The sequence below is a fragment of the Pholis gunnellus genome (assembly GCF_910591455.1).
Source record: "Pholis gunnellus genome assembly, chromosome: 7".
Lineage (NCBI taxonomy): Eukaryota > Metazoa > Chordata > Actinopteri > Perciformes > Pholidae > Pholis > Pholis gunnellus.
In genome coordinates this window covers 9615646-9639684 of record NC_136533.1, presented here as the reverse complement: position 1 = coordinate 9639684, position 24039 = coordinate 9615646, and the positions used below count along the sequence as shown (strand labels likewise).

At 42.6% G+C, this 24039-nt stretch overlaps 1 protein-coding gene across 1 annotated transcript in view; it reads right to left on the bottom strand.

Annotated features, from left to right (window-relative positions):
• tspan18b (tetraspanin 18b) overlaps window positions 1-18431 on the bottom strand; it is a 30820-nt gene extending 12389 nt beyond the window's left edge. Inside the window, exons 1-2 of the mRNA XM_079162503.1 lie at window positions 18152-18431; window positions 377-448 (exon numbers count right to left, since the gene is read on the bottom strand). Of these exons, the coding sequence (XP_079018629.1) occupies window positions 377-379 (3 nt within the window). The 5' untranslated portion in view covers window positions 380-448; window positions 18152-18431. The remainder of the gene's footprint in view (window positions 1-376; window positions 449-18151) is intronic.
• Window positions 18432-24039: the final 5608 nt, after the last annotated feature.

The window sequence follows — 24039 nt, the reverse complement described above, 5'->3', positions numbered from 1 at the left end:
TTACAAATGCCAATGCAAATCAGAGTCTAACAAAGACCAGCGTTGACCTGCTGTGGTGGGTAAAGGACAAAAGCACTTGTCTGGCTCTTCGCAGGACCAGCTTCACACACCGGCTCTCGCAGCACCGCGCCTCCTGTTGACGGCAACAATGGCTTTGCGCCTGTGCTGTCAGCATCTTACTGAAAAGAGTCTGTCTGCAAGCTCTTTCTGCAGTTTCTCTCACTGATTTAACATGCGTCTGCTGGAGTTGAATTAGTAGAAATCATTCCTGGCAACACCCCCGCATTACAGATGCTGAGGGAAAACTCAGGGCAGAAATATGTTTCACACTGAAGATAAAAGTTGTGCCTTATTTATAGATAAAACAGTCTCATACCATGAGTATCTTCTTTGTTCAGGTGAAGCTGATGACTTCTCTCGGTTCTCTCTCCTCTCCTGTTTTCATGGGCTGTTGGACCGAAGCACAAAGGTAGAAGCAGAGGTTAGGACAGAACTAATGAGATGAATAAACAGTGAGGCCAGGAGGCAGAAAAGTGGCACATTTGTCTTGGTATGCACAATTCATTTAAGCAGCAGAATAAGACTGTGAGCTTGAAAAAACCCCCACAGAAAATAAAATTCTAGGACACTTAAAATGACAGAGTTTGCATTTATTATGTATGAAGCACTCGCTCCCAGCAGCGGGCTAATTTAAGACTGCATCAGTGTTTTACGTGTGAATGTTTCACTCAGCTGGAAGGCAAAATTAACAAGGAAAGAAGAAAAAAAGAAGAGGGTATAGTAGCAGTCCTAGTCTGTTTTCCGGCCAGGTAACATTGTAATACCTTCCTTGAGGTATTTGAATGTGTATATCTTCTTACTTAGTTAATTACCCTTTACTAGAAGACCCAACTCACCACAGTCTCCTCATACAGCTTCTGACGTGAGCTTGATGAGCATATGAACTCATATATTATTCACTGAAAAAAGAAGAATACCTAGATTTCTTACTTGCTGGCTTAAACTGTCAATGTACAATACGTTTACTGCCAACTGTGTCTAATGAGCGTAAATGCTTTAAACTTTCTCCTGTTTCTAAACTGCTTTGCCACAAGTGTCTCCCAGCTGAAAATAACGATATCGCAATGAGAGCCAATTAAACCGCTGGTATTCCAGGCTCGATGTGCAAAAATAGTCAGCAGCGCGGTTTTGACTGACAATACTTTGGAGCCGGTTTCAAAGCCCTGGCACAGACAACTATAGCATCAAATATGGCGAGAGCTGCCTACGGAGACATGAACAGCATGCAGCTCTTGCCATTAGATGGTGAAATACAGGCAGGGTATTCTCAGTCTGACAGGGGCTGGGGATGGAGAATATCCCAGGAGTGTTCTGGCTGATAGAGCGAGCCGCATCATCCCGCCGACACACCATATTGCCAGCAGACATCAGATTCGCCAGGACGCTGAACCAAACTGACAGTGGCTGCAGCACACCCTCCCCCATACACAATACAGGGGCTCGGATTGCATCTAGAAAAGGCAATCAAAGGCAGGGTGAGGAAACGGGCGAATCCGAAAAGCGGTGAGATGCACTGGAATGATACACTCCCTTATCACAGAGCCTTGAATTCAGACACTACAAAGCACAAGCTGAGGGAATCAATAACAGCTCCACAGTGGCAACACTTGCATGTGGAGCCAAAGGATGGAGCCAGTCATTTACAAAATATTCACCATATGGCTTAGAAAACATAACCATGAGGCAATAAAACACTGCAAACCCTTTCTGTCTAGTTTGAGTCTATTACTACAGCAGCAGATATGAGCATCATCATGCCTGTAATCTGGTGCTGAGCAGCAGAGTGGTCAAATTTTACCCTGCAGCCTGTTGCAGAGGTGTCTCTCCTGAACCCCTGTTTAGAGAGCTATTAGCTGTTGAAGAGCAACAGTGGTGAGGGTCTGCATTATTTTTTGGTTTCCATGGAAACCCTTTTCACTGGAAAGTGGAGCACCAATAGGATCGCAGAGCCTCATTGAATCGGTTATGGGGGTGAGAGAAGAGAGACGAGCGCAGACGGCTGAGAAAGCACAACAATAGGACGAACCCTCGAGGGAGACCAGAAAGGCCAGGCTGCTGAGGGTCCAACAAAGCGGGGAACGACTCAACACGAGAGAAAAGGTTTCATCTACATCCGCTCAATGGCTTTCCTTTTATAGATAGCTCTCGCCAACTAGTCATTGACATTTAGGCTCACGAGCACTGTGGGCAATTTAAACATCAAGGCAGCCACTAATTGATTAGCCTGTGCTGATATTTCAGGCTCTGACAATATTATTGCATCACCAACATCTATCCAGTGTGTAAGATGGTAGAACATTATACATGATGTGTCTCTACATACAGGATGTACTGTTATCTCCCACAGGGCCTTTCACAGTAGAGATAGCAGAGGAAACTGAAGTGCCAGTAAAGGAATAAGAGGAATGAAAGAGTCAGTATCCTTCAAATGAATTGCTCCTTCGATTTTCAAACAGTGTCCGACCTCAGTATTGGGGGCTGTTGGATTAGATCCAAATTATACTCCGTCCAATCAGTTTGGGTTGGGTCTCATTTTAATGCAACGGGTCTCGAGTCTGTGTGTCAATAACATCCTAGCACACTCAGTATTAGCTCTGATCACATGGTACATCATAATCAAAGCATGATTTTAAGAAAATCAGCAGCCTATTAATACGATTTAAGCTAATAAATGACAATTACTTTTTGGAATTTGATTAACAGACATGAAAGTACTTTATACAATTATTATTTACTCTCGCCCAGTTGGCTGCGGAAGGTTTTGTTGTTGGTGCAGGAGGTGAAACCTCAAGCTTCAGTGTTGGTGCTCTCTCTGTATTAGGCTCTGTTTTTGGTCAAATTATCTTTATCAAGTCGAGTCTGACTGTACCGAGTGTAATAAATATTTCAACTTCCCTCTCAAACTCAAATGTTTCACTCTTCAAACAACTATTTCAATTACACTTCACATCTGAGTGCAACACCAAGAGGTGTCTCCATTTGCACAACTCTTTGTGTCTTAGAGTGCAGCCGTTTGCAGCAGCCAATCACACTTTTGCTGTCAAACGTGATCTGATGACATGTTGCACAAACTTGATCATTTTGGGCCTACCGTGACCTTCACACTATATGCACCATATATCGTAGGACTCGTCTTTTATGTTTCATGTCTCCTCATCCTGCCAATCAGCTGGGCAACCTTGACTGAGTGTCAGAGGTCATAGAACAGCAGGCAGTTTGATCAGCGACACTTCCTCTGGGGACAGGAAGTGGGCAGGAAAACAAGGGAGGAAGGGCCAATTCTTCCATCTACACCTCGCAGCTGGCTTTGACCTCAATTTCTCACCAGTGTTGATAAAAGCAAACCTCTGAGCTGCAGAGGCAGCTGCACATTTAGAGATGATGACCTATGGGGCTTTTTACGCCTTTAATCAAACCTTTATAAACACTTAATAAAAGGACAAATTTACAGTTCTGGGTGTCAGCCCTCCCTGGTGATCTCCAAGTCCAAGTCCGTATACATCATGGGATAATATCAAAGAAATGAGAAGGAGGCTAATTGCCAGCAGCCATATATCTCCTGAACGGCTGGCTGCTTTAATGAGGGCAATACTGAGGCAAAATGATCACCTCACCTCAACTGGATTTATTGATCTAACAGTGTGAGTCAACTACCAGATAAAGATAAACCACCACGATGGAGAAACAATCTCCACTCTGATCAGAGGGCATCGCTCAATTAATCACTCACTCTCTTGTCTCTGGCCACAGATGAACCACTGTTTTCTTAGTTCTCCGTACTACAGTAGGTGCTCTCGGGTTACACGCCCGGCTACAGCGTGTTCACTCATTCGCAGTCGACAGTTTTTCCAGCTAAAGATGCAGATTGAACTCATTACACAGTCATCGGTTTTCTCTCTGTTAATTGTTTTCTGTGCTAAATGGAAACCTGATAAGACTTCAGCCCCTGGAGACGCATTTAGAGGGTGCTATTTTGATGCTAATGAAAGCTGACACTGTGTCTACCTCTTTGGTAAGTCGGCAGCAAACATTATCCAGGACTCTTTGTAGCAGGTTCCTCCCGCCCGTATCTTTCGCCTCTATATAGATACCCTCATCAAAGAACGGTGAGAAGTGTCTTTCACTGATCCGTTCAAACGTCTGCAACCTGCTTCTTTAATTACACAACAGCAACTTCTCTCTACCGACACCATGATGAAGAACAGCAACAGGACTACTTGTTGTTATTTTCTTTAACCCACGCCTGTCAAACGTAACAAGCCGCCTTGTACACCACCACACTTTCACCCTACTTCCCAGGCCCCAAAGGCTAGCCCCCCTGTCTCTGAGGAGCCAGGGGCCTGGAGGGTAACACAACGGTGCTTTGAAGTCGAGCGATTAAAGAAAGAGAGACCTGTCGAATTGGGATGATGGGGCTAAGGTTGGAAGAAGGGGAGGATCAGTACGAGGGACAGGAAAGGCTGTGAATACTGAGAGCTCAGGGCCCCGTGGGATACAATTAAGAGCAAGGCTTTTTTAGTGAGGGTTACAAAAACACACCAAGGATAGCAGCAGAGCAGCCTTCCAAGCCAAGGTAAGAGTTCATTACGTACACAGAGGGGGCAGGGGCTGTTAAACTCTCGTCAGTTTGTTCGAAGTCTCCCCCACCCACAGGCCCTACGAGCTGACGAACAGCCGCACGATAACCATTTCCATCCCAGTTAAAACCTAAAGCCCAGTAAAGCTTGAGAATCGCGCAGCTTACGGAGCCTCAAATTTAGAAAGGAGCTGGGATGAAGATCCAAGCTGCCAGCACAAAGAGGAAGTCTTCCCTCGGGATGTTTTCATCAGCTAAAACAATATGAGTGCACTAAAGACAACACACCCGATTTGGAGTCAAGTCAGTTTACAAGAAAGACAAGACAATCAAATATTTTTAATAAAAGAAAGATAGGACTCGTATAAACAAATGATTGTCTTCATTATAAATGAATGTGCAGATTATTTTGTCATCATCATCTCAGCTCTAGTAACAACATATTGTCAGTAAACCCCATCTCAAACATACTCAGTCTAAACAATAATAGACAAGTAGGTTTACCAAAGTATTTAAGTAATAACACTTTTTTGTTTTTGTATGATGCTACACCTGAAAAGACTTAAAAACCAGTTGGAATCCATGCTATATTATGTACTGAAGCATATGGTCATACTTTCCAAAAGACATTGACTGTAGAAATATGTGGCCACTGTTGTCCTTTAAGTCAAACCAGCCACTTGAACATGTGTTAAAAACACATCTGGTAACCATTTCTAGGCCTCATTTAAATGCTGCTAAAATACCATAAAGCAGTAGGTTCTGTATATTTGTTGAAATCAGATTCTGTAGCAAATACCACTTTAGCCATGATCATTACCACAAGGTCCTTATCAGAGGGAACTGCCCTATACCTACGTATACCTGTAACGTTACCTGTAATTGTGAATATCTGACCTTAATATGCCCTCATCTTCATCATTCTGCCTGCTTTAGACTCTTGAAGCTGTTGGTGTGCTGACAAACAATGCGGTAAACATCCCAATGCCGAAGACACACAACAAATGGAAACAGATTATTTGCTCAGTGGGACCAGATGCAACTTATTTTCATAATTAAAACCATTGGGACGGCATTTGAGTTTGGACTCCTCCACAAGCAAATCTTCCCTCTCATAGTGTTGCTTTTGTTAATCTGAATTTTTCTCCATGACCACTTTGCAATTGCCTGTACGTCACAAGACAATGCAAATGAAAAACAAAAACTTTGACACAACTAGGATTAAAGTATAAAGTATACCCCTATAAAAGACAACATGACCAAGAAATGGTTCAGCCCAAAATCTGGGGCCCAGTGGGTCCGGTTCTAATCGCTGATGGTTTTCACAGCATATCATCATAAGCACACCAAGCGAGGTGAACAATTATGAAATTCAGATAATAGTAGCGGCTAACAGTGATTGATTGATTCCAAAATAAATATTTCTATTTGGCCTATTTGAGGCATATAATTGTTTTCAACCATGGACAAGGTGAAACAACACTGTAAAGCCTGAGCTAAAACAACACACTGACCTTCTTTGTTTATGAGTACAAACATGTGGCTCACATTACAATACAAAAGTATAACCAAACATGGAGGAAGATGGCAGGATTGCTGCCCAGTTTATAAAGTCTGGTGGTATTTTGCATCTCACAACTTTGTCATGGCAATGTTCATTGTTGCTGTAATCCTGCCAAAGTCTCTCTATAAAACACATGTTGAGGTTAGTGCATAAGGAAACGACAGGAAGCAACCTGTTGCTCAATCTGGACAACAAACACCAGAAACATATTAAAGACACGCTACTTTGGAGTTTCCTGTAGTGTTTTATAGTGGACCACCATCGCTAACATCCTGAAAATCAATACACTCCTAAGAAATAAAGAATTAACCTTCAGGGACAAAGAGCAGAAGCGCTGTATATTAAATGAGCCAAGCTATTTTTTTGTCAATTAATGATTAACTAAATCGAATACAAGATGAAATGTGTTGAGTAGCTTACCACCTCTGCTAACCTATTTCATGTGGGAAATCCTACTTATAGAGTAGCATCACTGAAAGTATCAATCAACTGTCACAGTCCAGTGTTTCAAAATTAAGCAGAAATCACTAAGGATTATAAATATTAAACAAATTAAAAAACTGCAACGCTTATAGAACTGTAGCAGATATGGAATCAGCACCTTATGAATCGATCATATATTATATCAGGTGGTCCCCACTGATTGCAAATTCACATCTAACTAGTCAACAGTATAAATCGATGAAGTTTTGATCTTACAGAGGCAATTATGTGCACACTAAAATCTATTTCTTGTGCCCCAATTTATTGAGTAATAAAGAAGGTACGTCTACTGTATTATCCCCCAATTGAAACAAGTGCATAAGATATCCAACACAAATCAAACATTTGCATTCCCTTTTAGTTTTCCATACCACCTATAGACACAAGCATAAATTGTATGTAAATTAAGTACTCCAGCAGGTTTTCCTTTCTATAAATTCCCTGGGGTAAAAAAATAAGTCATATGTCATGTTTATGTCAGTTTCAGAGTTATTCACCTTGGTGATGCAGTAATGCCGAAAATTGTATTTGTAAAGAGTTTACATTCAGGTGTATTTGAGGAACTGAGGCAACAGACATTTTTGAGTGGAAACATTGTTTGACTTGATCTTAGCAAGAATTGTGCTCCATTGAACACACAAAGCAGTGCGCCATCACAAGAATAAACAACAACACACACATGTATGATAAAAGCTGCGAAGGAAATCAGAATGAAACAGCACTTTATAACAAAGTTGCTGCACACACAAAGATGGTAGCCTGCATCTTTGTGGATTCTGCAGGGGGCTGTACGGGAGCAGCAGGGCAGGTGCCCTGCTGGGTTACGAGCCCCAGAAGCTTTGCATCTGGATTGTTTCCTCAGCCCAGAGGGGCTCCACAACGGGACCTCCTCATAAAGCTGCACATGTGCCAAAGAACCCCAAATCCCCCCATATCCTTCATCTATGTCAGCCTGTATGTGGTTGCGGTGATGGCACATAACAAGCAGTGAAAATGGCTCGTGCTTTTTGTTTCTCACATTGTGAAATATGCTGTCACTAATGGACAAATACCCCGAAATGTGTTTGTGCACGATGGGTGAAAAAATGGTTTTATCACTCCTGTTCTTCAGGAGAGCAGGGCGAGACTGGTGGCATGAGGATTACTGAAGCAGCGGAAGATGAAACCAGGATAAAGAAGAACTCTGAACTGTGTGAGTACGACTTCTGCCCACTCCAAAAACCTTAAGGTACACTCCTGTCTACATGGGTTCACTCTAAGCTCCACTCCATGGGACAAGGAGTTGAAAGATATCCTTTGAGGAGATATCCTGCTTGTGAGTGAGTCCCAAGAGGAAACCAGGAGGGACTGAAATGTGGAAAAAAATGGGTTGGACATTTTCCATGGTACAATCTTGTGAAAATGCAGGAGTGCTTTAAGAAACATTCCTTCGATCGGCTGAAGGAGCCGTCAGGAGAAATCATGCTTGGCTCAACACAAAAAGCACTCAGAGAAATGAGATTTAATCTGCTGAGCTTAGAGTGTATTAGCCAGATGTAAACAGTCAGTACCAGCTGTGAGAAAGTTAACGTCTACGGCCCTGCTGCTTGGAAAAACAATTTATTAAACATCAAACATTACCAATGAAATAAACTCTGCAAACAGTTCTATTTAAAGGCTAAAATAAAACTTTGAAAAGCCAGGGACATTGCAGTTGTGGGAGTCAGTGGGTTAAGGTTAACTGGCCCCACTGAAACACTTTCTCTCTGAGAATACTCTGCCTCCAGGCCTGAGCTGTGGGAAAGGGAGTTTATGCAATTACATCACATTGATTTATGGGAGACAAAGGAAAGATGGGGAAAGGATGGAAACTGAGCTGCTTGGAGGCGGTCCAAGATTTGGTCCCTGAAGATACACAAGTCAATAGGTTTACACCACAAAACATGATGGATCTGAGACAATTGTGTGGGGATGAATGCGGTCCGAGGAACACTGGCAACACGGTGAGGTCAAACCTATCTAAAATGATGGGTTTTGATTTACAACTGAAAACGCACAAAACTATGAAAACAGCCATAATTATAATACAGAAGCTTCTCGATGAACCTGCTCATGGAGCACAGGCAGATGACAAGTTCAGAATAGCAATAACACCACTGCTGAGCGTACTTTCAATTTTCTCAACTCTGGGGAACTGATGACAACTGCCTCGCTCGAGCAGATGCTGCTGATGTTGTCTTGAGTATTAATTGGGTGTAGTGATGAAATTGTGAGTAAACCCAAGCGTGCACTGCAGCGTGCACTGCAGCGTGCACTGCAGCGTTAGCGGGGTAGCATATCTCCATCAGCCCACCGCGGCCAAACAGCTATAAATAAGCAGTCCATTTAGTGCTCTCCACTGCTGTAACAGGACCACAGGAGTGACCACAGCTGGGGTAGTAATGGTGAAGCACATTACTGCTCTTCTGCTTATTTAAACATTTGCAAGTGACTTGAGTTTAAAATGCAAATAAAATGTGGAATCTTCCTTCCACTTGTCAAGGAGACGCACGCACAGAAGTGTTGTGAGCTGAAGCCAAGCCACCGTGTGACTGTGGTACTAATCACCTAAAGCTGTAACTAAAGCAGCGTTCATCAAATTGCCACAGTTGAATGTTGCAGATTGTTAAAAGTAGTCAACAGAAAGCTGACATCTATTCATAATTTCTGTCATATGGTCCAAACAAACAACACGAGCCTACAGAGCACAGAAAGAATGCAACTAATTAGTTTTCATCACATGAGACTTTGATACCAGCCACCAAATGGTGAAGATATGAACATAGCAGGAGGCGCTTACAGAAGAAGTCAGTATAATATGTTTATGGAGTTACAGTATGAGATATTAAAAGGTTTTGTTTTTTAACTTGCAAGATCTCCACCAGTCTGCAAAGTCTCAAGCTTCTTGGAAACACAACAGACCCTTGGTTTGGGCCAAAAGCAACAGAATAAATATATACACACGAAGAGCTGGCCGAATATTTGAAGGGGGTGTTTTGAAAGCTCAGAGAAGAGACTGGATTATCATGTGGGATGGGGGCTGCTCTAGATGTGGCAAATGTATGGAAAGCTCTCTCAGAGACGTTGTGAGTAAGAAAAGGTTGGACATCTGTTCCTTATTACGTAAAAAAAAAGTCTCTTTTCCAATTCCAAACTGCCTGCAGAGATAAGCAAAAGTGGTTTAGGTAATTGCTCAAAACATTGGCTTTATCCTCCTTCATTGTTTCTTTTGTGCATCATTTTAATGAGAGGAGATCATGAGATCATGTCTGGTTATTGACTGAGATAACATTTTATTGAAGTATTAAAGAAACTAGTGTAAAAGCTGTTTTATCTGTGTTGAATCCTATTTTGTCATCTGTCCAATTAAAGCCAAGAAGACGGACGCTTTATAAGTGTATGGCTTGACCGATAAAGCCAAAAGAACCTCTTCACATCCACGGGTTTTCAGAGACACCCTCAAAATCACTTTGGCTTCAACATTGGTGCCGAGGCATTTCACATGGGATCCGACTCCTGCCAAGTGTTATCGGGAAAGATGATCTGGGCCCGTTCCTACGGGGCGCAAACTCTTGGAGTGTGCTGTTTTTTCCTTAAACACTTCACAGTTTAGAGCGTCACACCCAGGTGGTCAAGATGAGGTTGGATGACTTCAGTGCTGACCAGTCCGTCTTGACGTGGGACAGGTGACAAATCAGAGGGAAGCCATCCAAGATCACCTAATGTTCAACTGAAAATAAAATCCCAGAAGCACCTGTATAGGTTTTTTTTTAGCGCCTAAATCAATGAACACTGCAGCCAATTTCATTTCACATACCGGAGATGCCTGATGTGCCTGTGCTATCTCTGACAAACACATGTGAAAGTGATCCCTTGATTCTACCGTCAGAAAGAAATAAGGACCTAAATACATTCTCATGAAAATATAAAACTCCTTTCATATACTTCAAATGGTTAAACAGAGGCTAGCTTTTCTATGCAGTGGATTCTCCTTTTTCCATAAGCTTCAAAGAAAAAAAGATGCAGCAAAGTGAGGATTAGGGAAAAAAGGAATTATGCTTCACGGTGTGCATGTGTTTAACCTAATAGCTATTAGCAAAGAAATGTTACAGCGAAGAAAATACCACCTCATATCTATTTTTGCTCTTCTCTTCTTAGAAAACCATATCCATCAGAATTCCTTGTTAAAGTTGAGACACCGCTTTTATAAAATGCAGCACACGCTGCAGTAATGGTAGCGTGGTTTGCTTGTGGCCGTAACACATCAGTCGGAATTGACCGACTGTTTGCCCGAAGGACAGAGACCGTGTTTCAGTGCAGTGACCCGTGAATGCCGTCTTGAGGAGCGCACTTTTAAAGTGGCGGTGGGCTGAAAATTTCATAAAGGACCATCAAATAATCATGAGGCAGTGAGGCGCTCGGTCTTTGCTGTCTAATTGTTTTCCCCTTTGAGGAGTAAAAATAACTGTCTACAGCGTGTACATTTCATCTGCTGTTAAAAGGCAAAGGCCATTATTCAGTCAGACATGCAGAGGCTGTAGACAGGACAAGTAAATTCATCACCGTAAAAAGCTTACAGGCATGTTGTCCAAGAAGAACCATCGCTGCAATCTTCACACAAACTGCTAATATTCACAGGAGGATACTCTACATTGTCCGTAACAGTTCAGCACCCCTTTGTGCTTCACTTTTTTTAACCAAATGGGGTCTAATGCTGTGCTTGTGGGCAATAAATAGAAAGACACTGGAGAAACACTAGCAGAAGACCCTTAACCCTGACACCTGTGTCAAACTCCTTTCACCAAAACGGCTTCATGTGCCGTAACTACAGGTGAGATAACATTATCACTCAAGCTAAGCAAACCACAAGTAGAGGCTCTAAATGCAAACAGACAGATGGCCCTCACCTACACTGCTAGTTTATGAGCTCTAAAGATTTCCAGTCCCTGTTCTTTAACAAGCTGAAATGAAAAACACACTTCTATCTCAGAGGCTTGTGATCCTGGCAGGAGAGACATCATTAGCCCGCCCTTCCCCCAAGTTTCCTCAGGTAGAAGTTGGCCCCTGCTGAGGATTTCTTCTTTCTTTTTTTAAATCAAACACTGATTCGTCCCCCTGATGCTGCGGAGGCCGACAAGGAGTCCATATGTCTGATAGGCCTGTGGCGACTCTCGCCCCGTTGGAGGGACAGTAACATTGCTGTTATCCTACCGGAGCCGCAGGGAGCAGCGCTGTGGACAAGGTGTGTGGGCTTCAAAAGGCAGCGAAAAGCAGCCAGCTATAGTGGAAGAAAAAAAATCCTGAGGCTTTTAAATGGTACTTACTCTCATATTGGCATGGTATTTTAATACCAAATGCACATTATCAGATTGCAAGAAGGAAGAAGAAGAATCACATTAGCCCAGTTACATCTACTGAAGTTCACAATCTTCACTTCCAAGTCGAAATAAAGTCATTTCTGCTGTGTTGTGTTTACGAGTACAATGCAACACATTTAACCTAGATTCAAGCAGATATGAGATCCACAGTAAATATGAAACAACCCCATTTCCAGTTGAGTTCTGCCAGCAGCACTCAGGCTGGAGGGATGTGTGTGTGGGAGAGCGTCATGTTCATTTGTGTGTTTGAGGTTTGTATGGTTATCACTGACTGGAACAGCAAAGTGTTATTAGCAGACTGGGACGCAAACCCAAATCCCGCTCGAAATAAATCTCTCAGAAGGTACTCTATAATTCAGCCACGCTGGAAAAGCCGAGACGGCAAACAAGACTACGTCCCTATGTACAAACTAACAGTCCATAAATCTGATGTAACCGCACCGTCTCTTTATATCACAACTTCCAATCAAGCGAAAGTGAGTTAATGAGCTAACACCCAGCTCCAACGCACGACATGCATTTAATTAGTTAAAAATTATAATAGGCTAATTATCTGGGTCATCATTATCAACCTACTGTCCATCCCTACAATCATTTGTGCGCTCTAGATTACCAAATCAATTTGTGGTAAGAGCAAGTGTGTGTTTGTATTTGCGAGTAACAATTACCATATCACATTATACTGTGTAGCCCATCATCGGTGATTAAAAACAAACAGGATATTTACAGGGGCTGCTTTAGGCAGAGGCATTAAAAATGCAGAGCTGAATATGTAATAACACATTAAGAAAGCCCAAGATGACTAATGAGGGCATTCTTGTAAAGCTATATTCTCTTATTCCAGAAACGTGGATGGAAAGAGCAGGAGCACTCGAGGAGGACAGCCTGGGAGTAGAAAAGGGAGAGAGAGAGAGAGGAGCGAGGGGTGGAGTAGTGGAGAGTTGGGACACAGTTGTGGCTGTGGCAACAGAAAAAGAGAAAGACCAGAAGCTGGGAGAGAGTCCCATTTCATCAGAAAAAAATGCCTGAGTCAGGAGACGAGAGAACCATTAGGCCCAATGAGTCACAGGGAGAGGCTGAAAAAACAGGTCTGTGCCGAGGTCGGCTCGCAGTACCTTCCCCCAGAAAAATGGCCAAAGAGAAGCAGAAACAGTGGCCCAAAATGAAGACTGACGTCAAATACTTCCGCAAATGTTACAGCTGATGCAGTACCAGTATCAGAAATGCCTCCGGTGCAGACTAAAATGCTGGACTATGAATAGCTTACTCCGTACATCCGGCCTGATCGGTGCTGCTCATGTGCAACTCTCAACAGACATGAGAAAGAAGTGAGATGGATCATTCGTTAGCTACTTCCAACATCGTCCGAAATCAATGAAGGAAGTAGCTAACGAGTGAGCCATCTCACTTCTTTCTCATCTATATTGAGAGTTGCACATGTGCAGTATCACACCCTCAAATCTCTGAAACTGAAACAGACTTGGACATATTAACATTGTACCCTAAACCTGTATAAAAGACAACAGCATCTCAGAATGACACGAGTGCAGCATGTTCCAGCCTAAACATGGAGTCAATTGACAGCATGTAGCCCATTGAAAACCCAACAGTGATTTTCTTTATCCTCCACACAATGCTTCACAGATAATATACAATCCTTCATTTATGTTGCTAAATGATGCCTCTGATGATCCTTAACAGCAACCAAGCAATTAAACAAGAAGTCTCACAAGAGTTCTTTATCTACAAAATGTTCAAATTGGCACCAAATATCATCTATAGTGAAAAGCTCCAGTGTTAGTCAGTGAGTGTGGGAAACAATCACACATCCATAAACTGAGCGCTTCCTCCCTGGTGCTACTTGATTTGCACCCAGCTTCCTCCGGCCCATTGTGCCGACACTGAACACAATGTGAGTCAACCCAGCGCTATTGTGTGAACTTAGCAGAGAACTGGTTGTTCATCTCGCAAACAAAAAAGCAAATACCTCCACAGATAAGGCACAACGCTGTGTGGTGCTCTGCCAACACTTTTGTTCGACGTTATTTCAGGCAGCTATGTGCTTAAACGTCAGCTTAAAGCCAGGCAGGCAGGTAATCTCCCCACAAGTTAGCCCCGTGTCAAAAAAACCTATCAGTGCCGGACTCCCCGGCCAGCCTAAACTCCTCTCTGAGCTTTGACTACATCTGGGGGGGATGAAAAGAGCACAAGGTGATGAAGAAACCCTCCGGCCAAAGCACAGGGATTTACCGAGTGTGCTCGCTCTGTGTAATGACCAGCGGGTTGTCACCGGCAGCCTTTAATGGACACCTGAGTGACACGGTTTATTAGTCCTGAAAAACATTATGCGGAGGAAAAGATGGCTGGGGGGGGGGATTTGGAGATAGATGTGATTTGAACATCCCGAGAAGGGGCTGAGTGTACCCTCAACTAAGCGCCAACCAAGCCGTGAGCCCGGTGCAAAGCCCGCTATCTGCCGAGCCCAGCTTGTCAAATACATACGTTTTACCTCATTACCTGCTCAGCACAGCCATTATTGAGGGAAATAGGGTGAACGCATGATAAGCACAAAGAATTCTTGGGTTGAGCACAAACAGCCGGCCTGCTTCCTCCTGATAAAAAGGAAGTGTCGGCAGAGAGAGACCCCCCCCCCCCCGGCTTCCTGCTCTCGGTGAACTCGCTTGGGTCATTCAGTAATTCCTGTTCCATATGGAGACACGCAAAGGAGCAAAGGAATGCATGAATGTGTGAACATTACTGGATTATATAGCATTTTCTCTTGTACTCATGCAAGGATGTTTATTAAAGTTTATTTAAATATAATGCTATATAACTTAAATAATAAGTAGCCCAAGTTGACAAATCACAAGTCAAGTTTGAGTTCAAACAAATCAAATTTTCCAGATAATCGGCAAAAGAAATGATGGCTACATTATGGCTTTGCAAATATATGGCATTCATGTTTGTTTCATGTATTCATTAGAGGTCAGTCTCCTCATCTCTCAACATCGGATGTGTTTGTCTTCAGTGGACGTATAAGTCACCTCATACAATGTAAAAGTACTTCATGATTGAGCGATTCGCAAAGTCCACTTTTAATGAACATTATTACATTTTGTTTTATCAAAACAACCTACTTGTCCACACCTTCCAAGCATAAAACCTGAAGCCCCGGCATGTTGCCCTATTTGTATTTTTGAGGAGGTGCATGTCAGCTTATGCTTTGTAGGTACACCATAACCCCTTCACAAACTAATACAAATCCAGCTTTGGGAAGCATCAAAGCAGGTACTTTTTATGTGAAGTGACCTTTAGCTAAAACTGCCTTCAGCAGACGACATCAAACCACAGGTTCAGCGCTGAAAAAACAACACCAGTGCAGACATACTGTATATCATAACACACACCTTCATGGCTTTTAAACAGCTGATGAAAAATACACCTTTCCGAGAGTAAATTATTTCTGCCAGCTGAAAAGCAAATTTCATTTTCTCATGTCTCCTGACAACAAAGATGCTGAACCCATTACTCGCCGAGGCCTCTGCATCACACACATTAAATGAAGGGTCCTCTAGCAATCGAAAAAAGCAATTTTCTCATTGAGCCAATAGATACTCCATTTAGTTCCGGGCTCTCTACAGACCGCTGCTGCCGTAGTGGGGCTGATACAGGGGAAAGCGAGTGTAGAGTGATGACCCAGCCTCGTTTCCCCTCCGCCTCGCTGCTCTGAACCCATCGATACGGATATACAGACGTGCTTCGCAGACTGGATGAGGTGGGAAAGAAGACAGGGCTGATGAGAAACGAGGGGTACAAGAGGAAGAAATAATAATAGACCAGATAGAGGCAGACAGATAGAGGAGATGGAAGGAGGTTGTGGTGAGGCAGGATGAATCAAGGATGTGAAATCAGGGCCAGTGATCAAATGGCCGGCCAAAAAGGCAGCAGGCACATCAGCCGCTATTAAGGAAAGAGAGAAAGAGGGAAAGTGTGAGAGGGAAAGGAGAGGAGAGAGAAATCAGAGGCACCCAACCATGTGGAACCGCAGATTGATTAATTTCAAGCCTTTAATGAGCGGTGCTCTGCCAGGCCAGGCGGCATCAAGTCAGTCACCCAGTGCCTCTCAGCAGGAGCTGCCATACACTGAAATTCACACATTTCTTTTTCTGCCAAGGACTGGGTGGCCGAGGAGCAGTGAACTCACCACACACACAAATTGTCTCTGTCTCAAACTTCCTCTCCTATTCATTTGTTATCGCTGTACGTTTCATCGCCTGCACTGCAAATGTGTAATTAAGAGCAACACATTATCAGAGGGACTATTAAAATGAGTGCGCTGATCACCCGTGGCAAGTCTCAGACCAGGTGTTTTGTGTCTGTAGGCGGAATAAATACCAGCTTGGCTCGGAGGAGATTTGAATACACTGAAACACGCTCCCTCCTAATTGTTACTCTCCGCATTGTTGCTGCCAACCTTTATTCCCTGTATAAATTACACTGTAGGTTTACAAACCCTGTTGTTTGCATTTGTACTCATCCTGTAGACATCACTCGTGTGTCTGACCAACACAACTATTTCCCAACAGTCGTGTGAATCGAGCAGAGGAGAGAAAAGGCTTCAGGCTGAGTTTAGTCATCTGTGTTGGCAGCTGCTCCAAAAGCATCAATACTGCTGTTTCTTTTTTTCTTTTTCTTTTTTTTTGACAAGGCAAATGTTCACCCACAACATGGTGAACAAACACGCCTCTGTTTTCAGTTTGTGTGCTTCTCTCTCTACAAATTGTTAACTCACCTCAGTCATCTCGGGTTTGGGAGGGAAAAAAAAGGAGCGCGGAACACAAAAGAGAAGACGAGACAGAGAAAGAGAGAAATCTTGACATGATGCAGCGGTATCGTAGCGCAGCTCATTAATCAGGACAGGAGCTGATTTTTCTGTCCAAGCTGTTGTGTGTGATTTGATTCTTCTCTCCTCTTTCCTAACTCACTGTACCAGCCTCAGGGCGATAGAGGGCAGGAGTGAATGGTTCAGCCCAGCACACTCACCTGGAAACTGGTGTGCGTTAATGGGTCCCATGGAGCCAATCTCCTTGGGCAAAATCTGATTATAACCTGATTTCCAGCTGAAACTGTATAGACAAGTGTTTAAGTCTCATCAGTGTGAGTAGAACTTAAACTTTTTAGCTGTTAGTGTCCAAACTTTTCACCGCACCAATGACTTAAAAGTAACAAACGCCCGTTTTTTCTTCTTTACAGTGCTACTGTAAAGAAGAAAAGAAGAAGGGCATGTTTGCAGTGTCCTCAGAAGTATTGACTTTTCTCTTTCAGAGTTCTTTAAATTGTCACTTTCGCTCCACTGGAGATGAGACAGGGATGATGTGGTTTTTGGATGATGTATCCCTCTGATTAATGCAAACTGACAGTGAACTCCTGCCCTACAGCTAAGGTAGCGCCGTCAGAGACATCCATCTGGTGACCCCATACATCTCTGTAGACAGCCTCCTCCTCGGTTATGGCTGGAGCCCCGTGGGAAGGATGCCAGCTTGGAGACTGACACACATCACCCCGGATCCCCCCCCCCCCCCCCCCCCCCCCCCGATGTCCGGTTTCTCATACTAACCCACTATTATCTGCAGACTGCATGCATATTTACCCCATTTCACACACTGATGCAGGGCACAGTCAGTCACCTGAGGAGATTTAGTGTTTGTGCACGAATCTTATTTATTCACAGAAGGAAACAAATAAATAAAACACAGGCTGTCCTGAAGTTAACTCAAGTTTAAATGAACTAACAGCTTAATAAACGAGTTAAACAATTAGGGTGAGATTTCTCCCTCATTTAATTTATCTTTCAAGATGTTCTTTTGGTTTCTGCAGCTCGTCTGAAGAGAACATATAATTTGCAGCAACAAAGTAAGCAGAAATCAAACAAACATCGCCCATTAGACACGCTGTTGCAAATACTGAGCCAGTTCAACACGGCAGTCACGAAATCAAGCGACGGATTCAACTGCTAATCATTTTCATTTCACCATCAAAGTTGGAGACTTGTAGTTGTAACACGTTTCTTACCTCAATGCGCAGCTCGGTGCCGAAACCTCTGTCCGTGGCGAGATGTTTACCTGCGAAAATGTCACTAAAACTGCCGATTTTAAAAGCCTAGGACTGCTGGAGGTTAAGTATGAAAACAAAAAGCCGATCAGCTGGAGTGTCCACGGAGGTGAAACGTGCCCAAGCACCGTCCAACTAATACAATCCACGGCTCCGAGATCTGCGATCCCAATTTGGACAAGCACGCAGTGTTGAGGGGAGATTGGTATGCAAACAGTTTTGTGAAGTCGCTGAAAGCGGAGCGGCTCATCCAGCTGCCTGCTCTGCTCCGGAGGGCGGAGACTCTCCTCCGACACACACGCCTCCGGTTTACTTTGTTACTCCGGTATTATTTGAACTGGTACTGCGAGCTTGTCCATTTTTTGTGTTATAGTTATATTTTAGTTATTGTGGATTTTTACTTAGTTCATATTCTTTACTGTTTATTAATTATTTACTTATTTATAATACTTGTTCTGATCTTGTTTTTACTATGTCTCTTGTGCACTATGCTGCTGTAATCCTGTAAATATCCTCGCTGCGGGACTAATAAAGGATTATTTTATTTTATTTTATGTTATCTTAAACAATAAACACACACTCGGTAGCCTACAGCAGAAATGAACGTTATACATTTTAAATAAAAAATCACTTGCAACGGTAATACCTCTGAATTTAATTTAATTTGTCCATAAAGTTCTCCTTGATTTGTTTCCTTCACCATAGATGGTGAAGGAACATTAAATGGGTTTTCGGATTAATGGAGTACAACATTTTGGGAAGATATGCTTGAGTTAGAAGATACCACCTCAACGTTATCAGCCAGCTAGTTTATCTTAACATGAAGCTAATCCAACATAAAGATTGGAACAGTTAGCCTTAGTCTATCCAACAATAACAAACATGTCTACCAGGTCTGAACATTTAAAATGATCACCGTACATCCTAAAGTGTAACAAGTTGCTGTTTCACACAGGTTTATATACGTTTATTATTTCTTTGCCTGGAGCAGTATCCTAACTTCCTGTCTATTCTCTTGTCAAGTCTTGTCTTCACCTGAGAGGTGCATGCAACGAACATAAACTTCAGTCAATTACTGCATCTGCATGGACAAACAATAGTAGGCCTACACAACCTTATGTTTTTGTTGGGGGGGGGGGGACAAACAGGATATAACTTGTTATGTAGGGAGCTTTCGAGGCTGGTTGGTGCAGAGCCAAGCTAGCTGTTTCTAGTCTTTGTGCTAAGCTAAGCAAACCAGCTGCTGGCTGTCACTTCATATTTAACAGACATATATGACAGTGGTAGCCTATCGATCCTCTCAGGCATCTATGGATAAGAAGGCTAGTATACGTATTCCCAAAACTATTGCTATAAAGGAGCAGTGTGAAATATTTAGTGGCATCTAGCGGGGAAGTTTCAAATTGCAACCAACTGAATACCCATCCGCTCCTATTCCATTGAAAACTACGGTGGCCTTCAGGTAACGTAAAAACACAAAATACCCTCTGTAGAACTAGTTTGGTTAATATATATCATATTGCTCCCTTTAATGCAGGATGCAGGAGTGATGTAAAAAAAATGTCATTATGTCAGAGTTAAGCCTTGAAGAATAAAGTCAGAATTTGTTAGTGTGAGAATTCAAATTCTTACTTCAGTTGTAGAATAAAGACTTTTTGAGCAGACTTTTGACTTTAATATTTTTCTTTGAATTTAGACTCAGATAGCAATCTCAGTCAGAACTCAAATACTTTTTTCATGTGGCTCTTATCTTTCTCTTTACGGTTTGTATTTCGTCTCAGTGGGGAAAAGCCTTTTCTTTGGAAGTGTATGAGAAAGTAATCGCCCATGTTATTGTGTTTATCGTGATGATCTCTTACACACACGGAGAGGCGTGGTGGAAGTCAACATCTTATTTATACAGATGAGACATCACTTGTGGGGAAAGTAGCCTAATTAAAAAGTTAGAGCAACTTACTGCTCCCAGAGAGGATCATAAGGCATAAAGTAGCCTGATATATATATATATATATATATATATATATATATATATATATATATATATATATATATTGCTGTCTTGAGCTCAACACAGTTTTTGATTCCATCAACAGATGAATGACAAATCTCAGATAGGCAGCTGACAGTTATTGTTTGTTTGCTTGTTAATTATTCATGCTGTGTGCTTCTCTCACAGCCAGAGAACAAGAGGAGTGCTTTTGTTTCGGGTTTGGGGGGTGTGGGGGTGTGAGAGTGGGGGGCTGAAGTGTTTTCTATCCCTCTGTGCTCCTCGTGTCACAAAATCTACTACAGATGGAGAGCAAGATAAGCGCACCAGAGACTGATCTTTTTGCCTTCTCCTCTAAGGTCGCGACACTGACATTCCCAGTGGCATACGTGATACTTCCAACCCCCAGCCTCCTTGTGTTTTCTCCTGATCCCTTTCTCATTGGCCTTTAGGAAGTCTGCAATTATAAAAGCATTTCTGAAGTCAAGAAAGAATGACAACAAGCAGCTTAAAGTAAAGTTTAAAACAAGGCAGAGACTCGTACAGAAACGTTGGATTCAAAGACTCATCGGGAGCTCAGTTCAGACGCAGGGCCTCCGCCCGGGTAAGAAAAGTATCACAGGAATGGCTTGGCTGCCGAGAGAACAGCTGTGAGGTATTTTCTTTTTGGCTCCTTGGGTATTTTCAGAGGGCTCAGAGAGTAAAGAAAGGCTGAGGTGAATCACTGACTGAACCGCCTCCTCCCCCCCACCCTTTGAGCGCTCACATGGATCACTGGTGTTGGGGAGAAGTCCTCTCTTCAGGCTGTGACATAGTTCAGTTCAGAGATTACTTGTTTTCTCTTAAGCTAATCAGTGATTGATCAACAAATGTAGTGATCTGCGGCACCCCGGGACGTTATACACCCGTCAAATCAGTAAACAGCCTCTGGTTTTGACCTTTCAGTGATGGTCTCATTTACTTTGCAAGAATTCAATAAAACATTTTAAATTGACTCAGGATTTTACAAAAGTGGGGACTGATTTAGTGAAAGTTTCCAATGAGACCATGCAGATGTTGAACCACGGGGAATTTGAATTGACCGCTGTGTTCATTACGTGTGCAAAAATAATTTGAAACCCTTCTTTTTCAAGCATTATTCGGTGCACAGTCTACTTGGTCCTCCTCCATATATGCTGCCGGCAATAAAATGTAGTCTTGTTTCCATGTTAATCACATAACACACACACACACACACACACACTGATAGGCGGACTATGCTAGCTTACAGGCCAATCCTCACATGCACATTCTTATCGCACACAAACCCATTCAATTCAATTTACACAGCCCACGTTTCAATTTCACACACATAGCATCATACCACATGCTATCTCATTAAACAGGCTGTGGACATGCTTCACAAGCTCTCACAAAGTAGGCCTCATTGTTGTGCGCGCACACACACACACACACACACACACAGATGCACACAGGGGATGTAGTCTTAAGGAATTTCCCTGGCAACGGCATAGGAGTAATTTAATATTGTATTTTGTGCTCGATTGTTTTATCTTCAAATGTTTTTTTTATTATGTAAATTTAGAATGCCTATAAACACAGGATGGTATTTCATCATTCTGTGGTTGTTGCACGACAATAAAATAGTCTCTTCCCCCTGTTGGAATGTGGTTTGTGCATGTTTAAAACGGCATAAAAACTCTGAGCAGCTTCTTTTCTACTGACACTGAATAGCATTGTGTAAAAGAATAGGTACAAATACATTTATTTGCTTTCTTGCTGAGCTATAAATGAGAAGATTGATACCACTCTCTTTAACCACAACAAACAATTATTATCAGTTAATGTCCAGATTATTTTCTTGATTAGTCTATAAAATGTTTGGAAATAGTGAAAAATACCTGTCACAATTTCCCTGAGCCCTTCTTTTGTCCGACCAGCAATCCAAAACCATGAAACGTTCAATTTATAATAATAAAAAACAAGGAAAAGCAGCACATTTTCACACAGATCAAGCCTTATACTTACTTAAATAAATAACTGATTATCAAAATAGTTGACAATTCAAATATGACACTATAGAGCCAGGAGGTGACAAGCTTAATTTAGCATAAAAATAATTGGCTGGATGCAGAGACTTCTTGGAGTCTACACTTGTTGCCTGGTAACCTCACGTTGAAGACGAGCCTTGAAGGCACTGTTTTTATTCGCTAATAATTGGCAAGAAATAGTTCCACCACGTAATACCCCTCGTAAAAATGATAACTTGTGTTTGTTTAGATGTAAACTTATTGTGGCCATTAGAAACCGACTCAGGGATTGAACACTGTGCTCACATTCCTCAAAGCAATTAAAAAGATAGTTGGCAACTTCAAAACAAAGATAAAGCAGACATCACATTAGGAGGATCAGTCACAAAACACTGATGATTGCTATTTATGATACATTTTTTGGGGAATTTCTTTTTCATTCGCTTGAACAAACAAGCTAAGCCGTGGAGGTTTTGTCCCCAACTGTGCGATCTGCCTGCCATTAATCTGATAAATGTAACAAAACCCACACACACTGACGTACACAAACACAGATGTAAGATGTCGAACACACCATTGCAGTCTCAATCTGTCAGGGGGCATCAGCCAGCGCCCAGGGAAACGTGCCATCATGTCTCGTGGCTTCTTGCCCCCTCCACTCCGGGACCGCGATCAAACCGTGAGACGTTGTGTTGACGGCAAGACTCATCTCCTGGATTCCCTCTAGGGGAACCACACACACATTTGGTTACGCTACCGCCGAATAGGCTTTTCCGTCTTTAATTTTCCATTTGATAGCCGGAGTCATAATTCTGTGTTCCAGAATGTAACTTCAAAATGTGTTCGTCTTGCGGCAAACCTTTTCAAAAATAGTTCTCCTTAATGTAGATATTTAAGCGGAACTCGTCCTTGTGAGGCAAGTGGCAAACATTCCCCCCCCCCCCAAGAAAATGTCTGAGACACCATTCAAAATCCGTGTGCTTTCACATTAAATTCTTCTGCGAATTCATGCATCTCCATCTGGCTTAGTGAGCCAGTCTGCATCTGTCACACTGCCAGGCTGGCGGAGTATAGGGGCCGAGGAAGGTGACAATAGAAATGACACTCTCAAGCTTGAGGGTACTGAATCTTCTTTATTTGGAAGCATCTTCATCTCAACAAACTCCTTTGGTAATGGTGCGTGTTACCTGGCTGTAACCTAGCAACAAGCCCCGACTGTTTAGATGAATAATTGGACAAATCCGTAGGAAGAGGCGTAAAGTACAAAATCAGAGTATTAACATGCTTAATCTGGAGTAAGAAAGCTTTTAGAAGTATATTTAATGCTTTCAGTATCGAGACCGTTCCGTACTGGTTTACATTTAGACTTTCTCTCTGTTGCTGTGTGCATGAAAAAACACCTGTAGGCACTTTAGTGTGAGGTTTTCCACCACCTTAATAATTACGGATGTCTACCTGCTGTAGCTCAGTCAGTGACAGGAGCCTGAGGATACAAGAGATAGTGAGGGAGGAAGAGTGGGAGGGAACGTAGAGGGAAAAGATGTATGTCAATCTGTTATTTTATACACCTCTTCTTTCAGGAATGCACACAGCAGAAACATCTGCTGGGTCTGAAAACACACACAGGAGGCACCAAGGCAGTGGAGCAACAGGAAATGGAAAGTGTAAAGATGGAAACGAGGAATGACTGGACCATTTTTGCACTTGTTCCCTCTTTATGTACAGTAAGTGTGCAGACTGACTCCCCTCATCCCTCCCAACGCCCTGAGTGCAGCCATTTCTTTGCTGTCTTGCGGTGACAAGCCAAGCGTGCTTAACTCCCTCCATATATT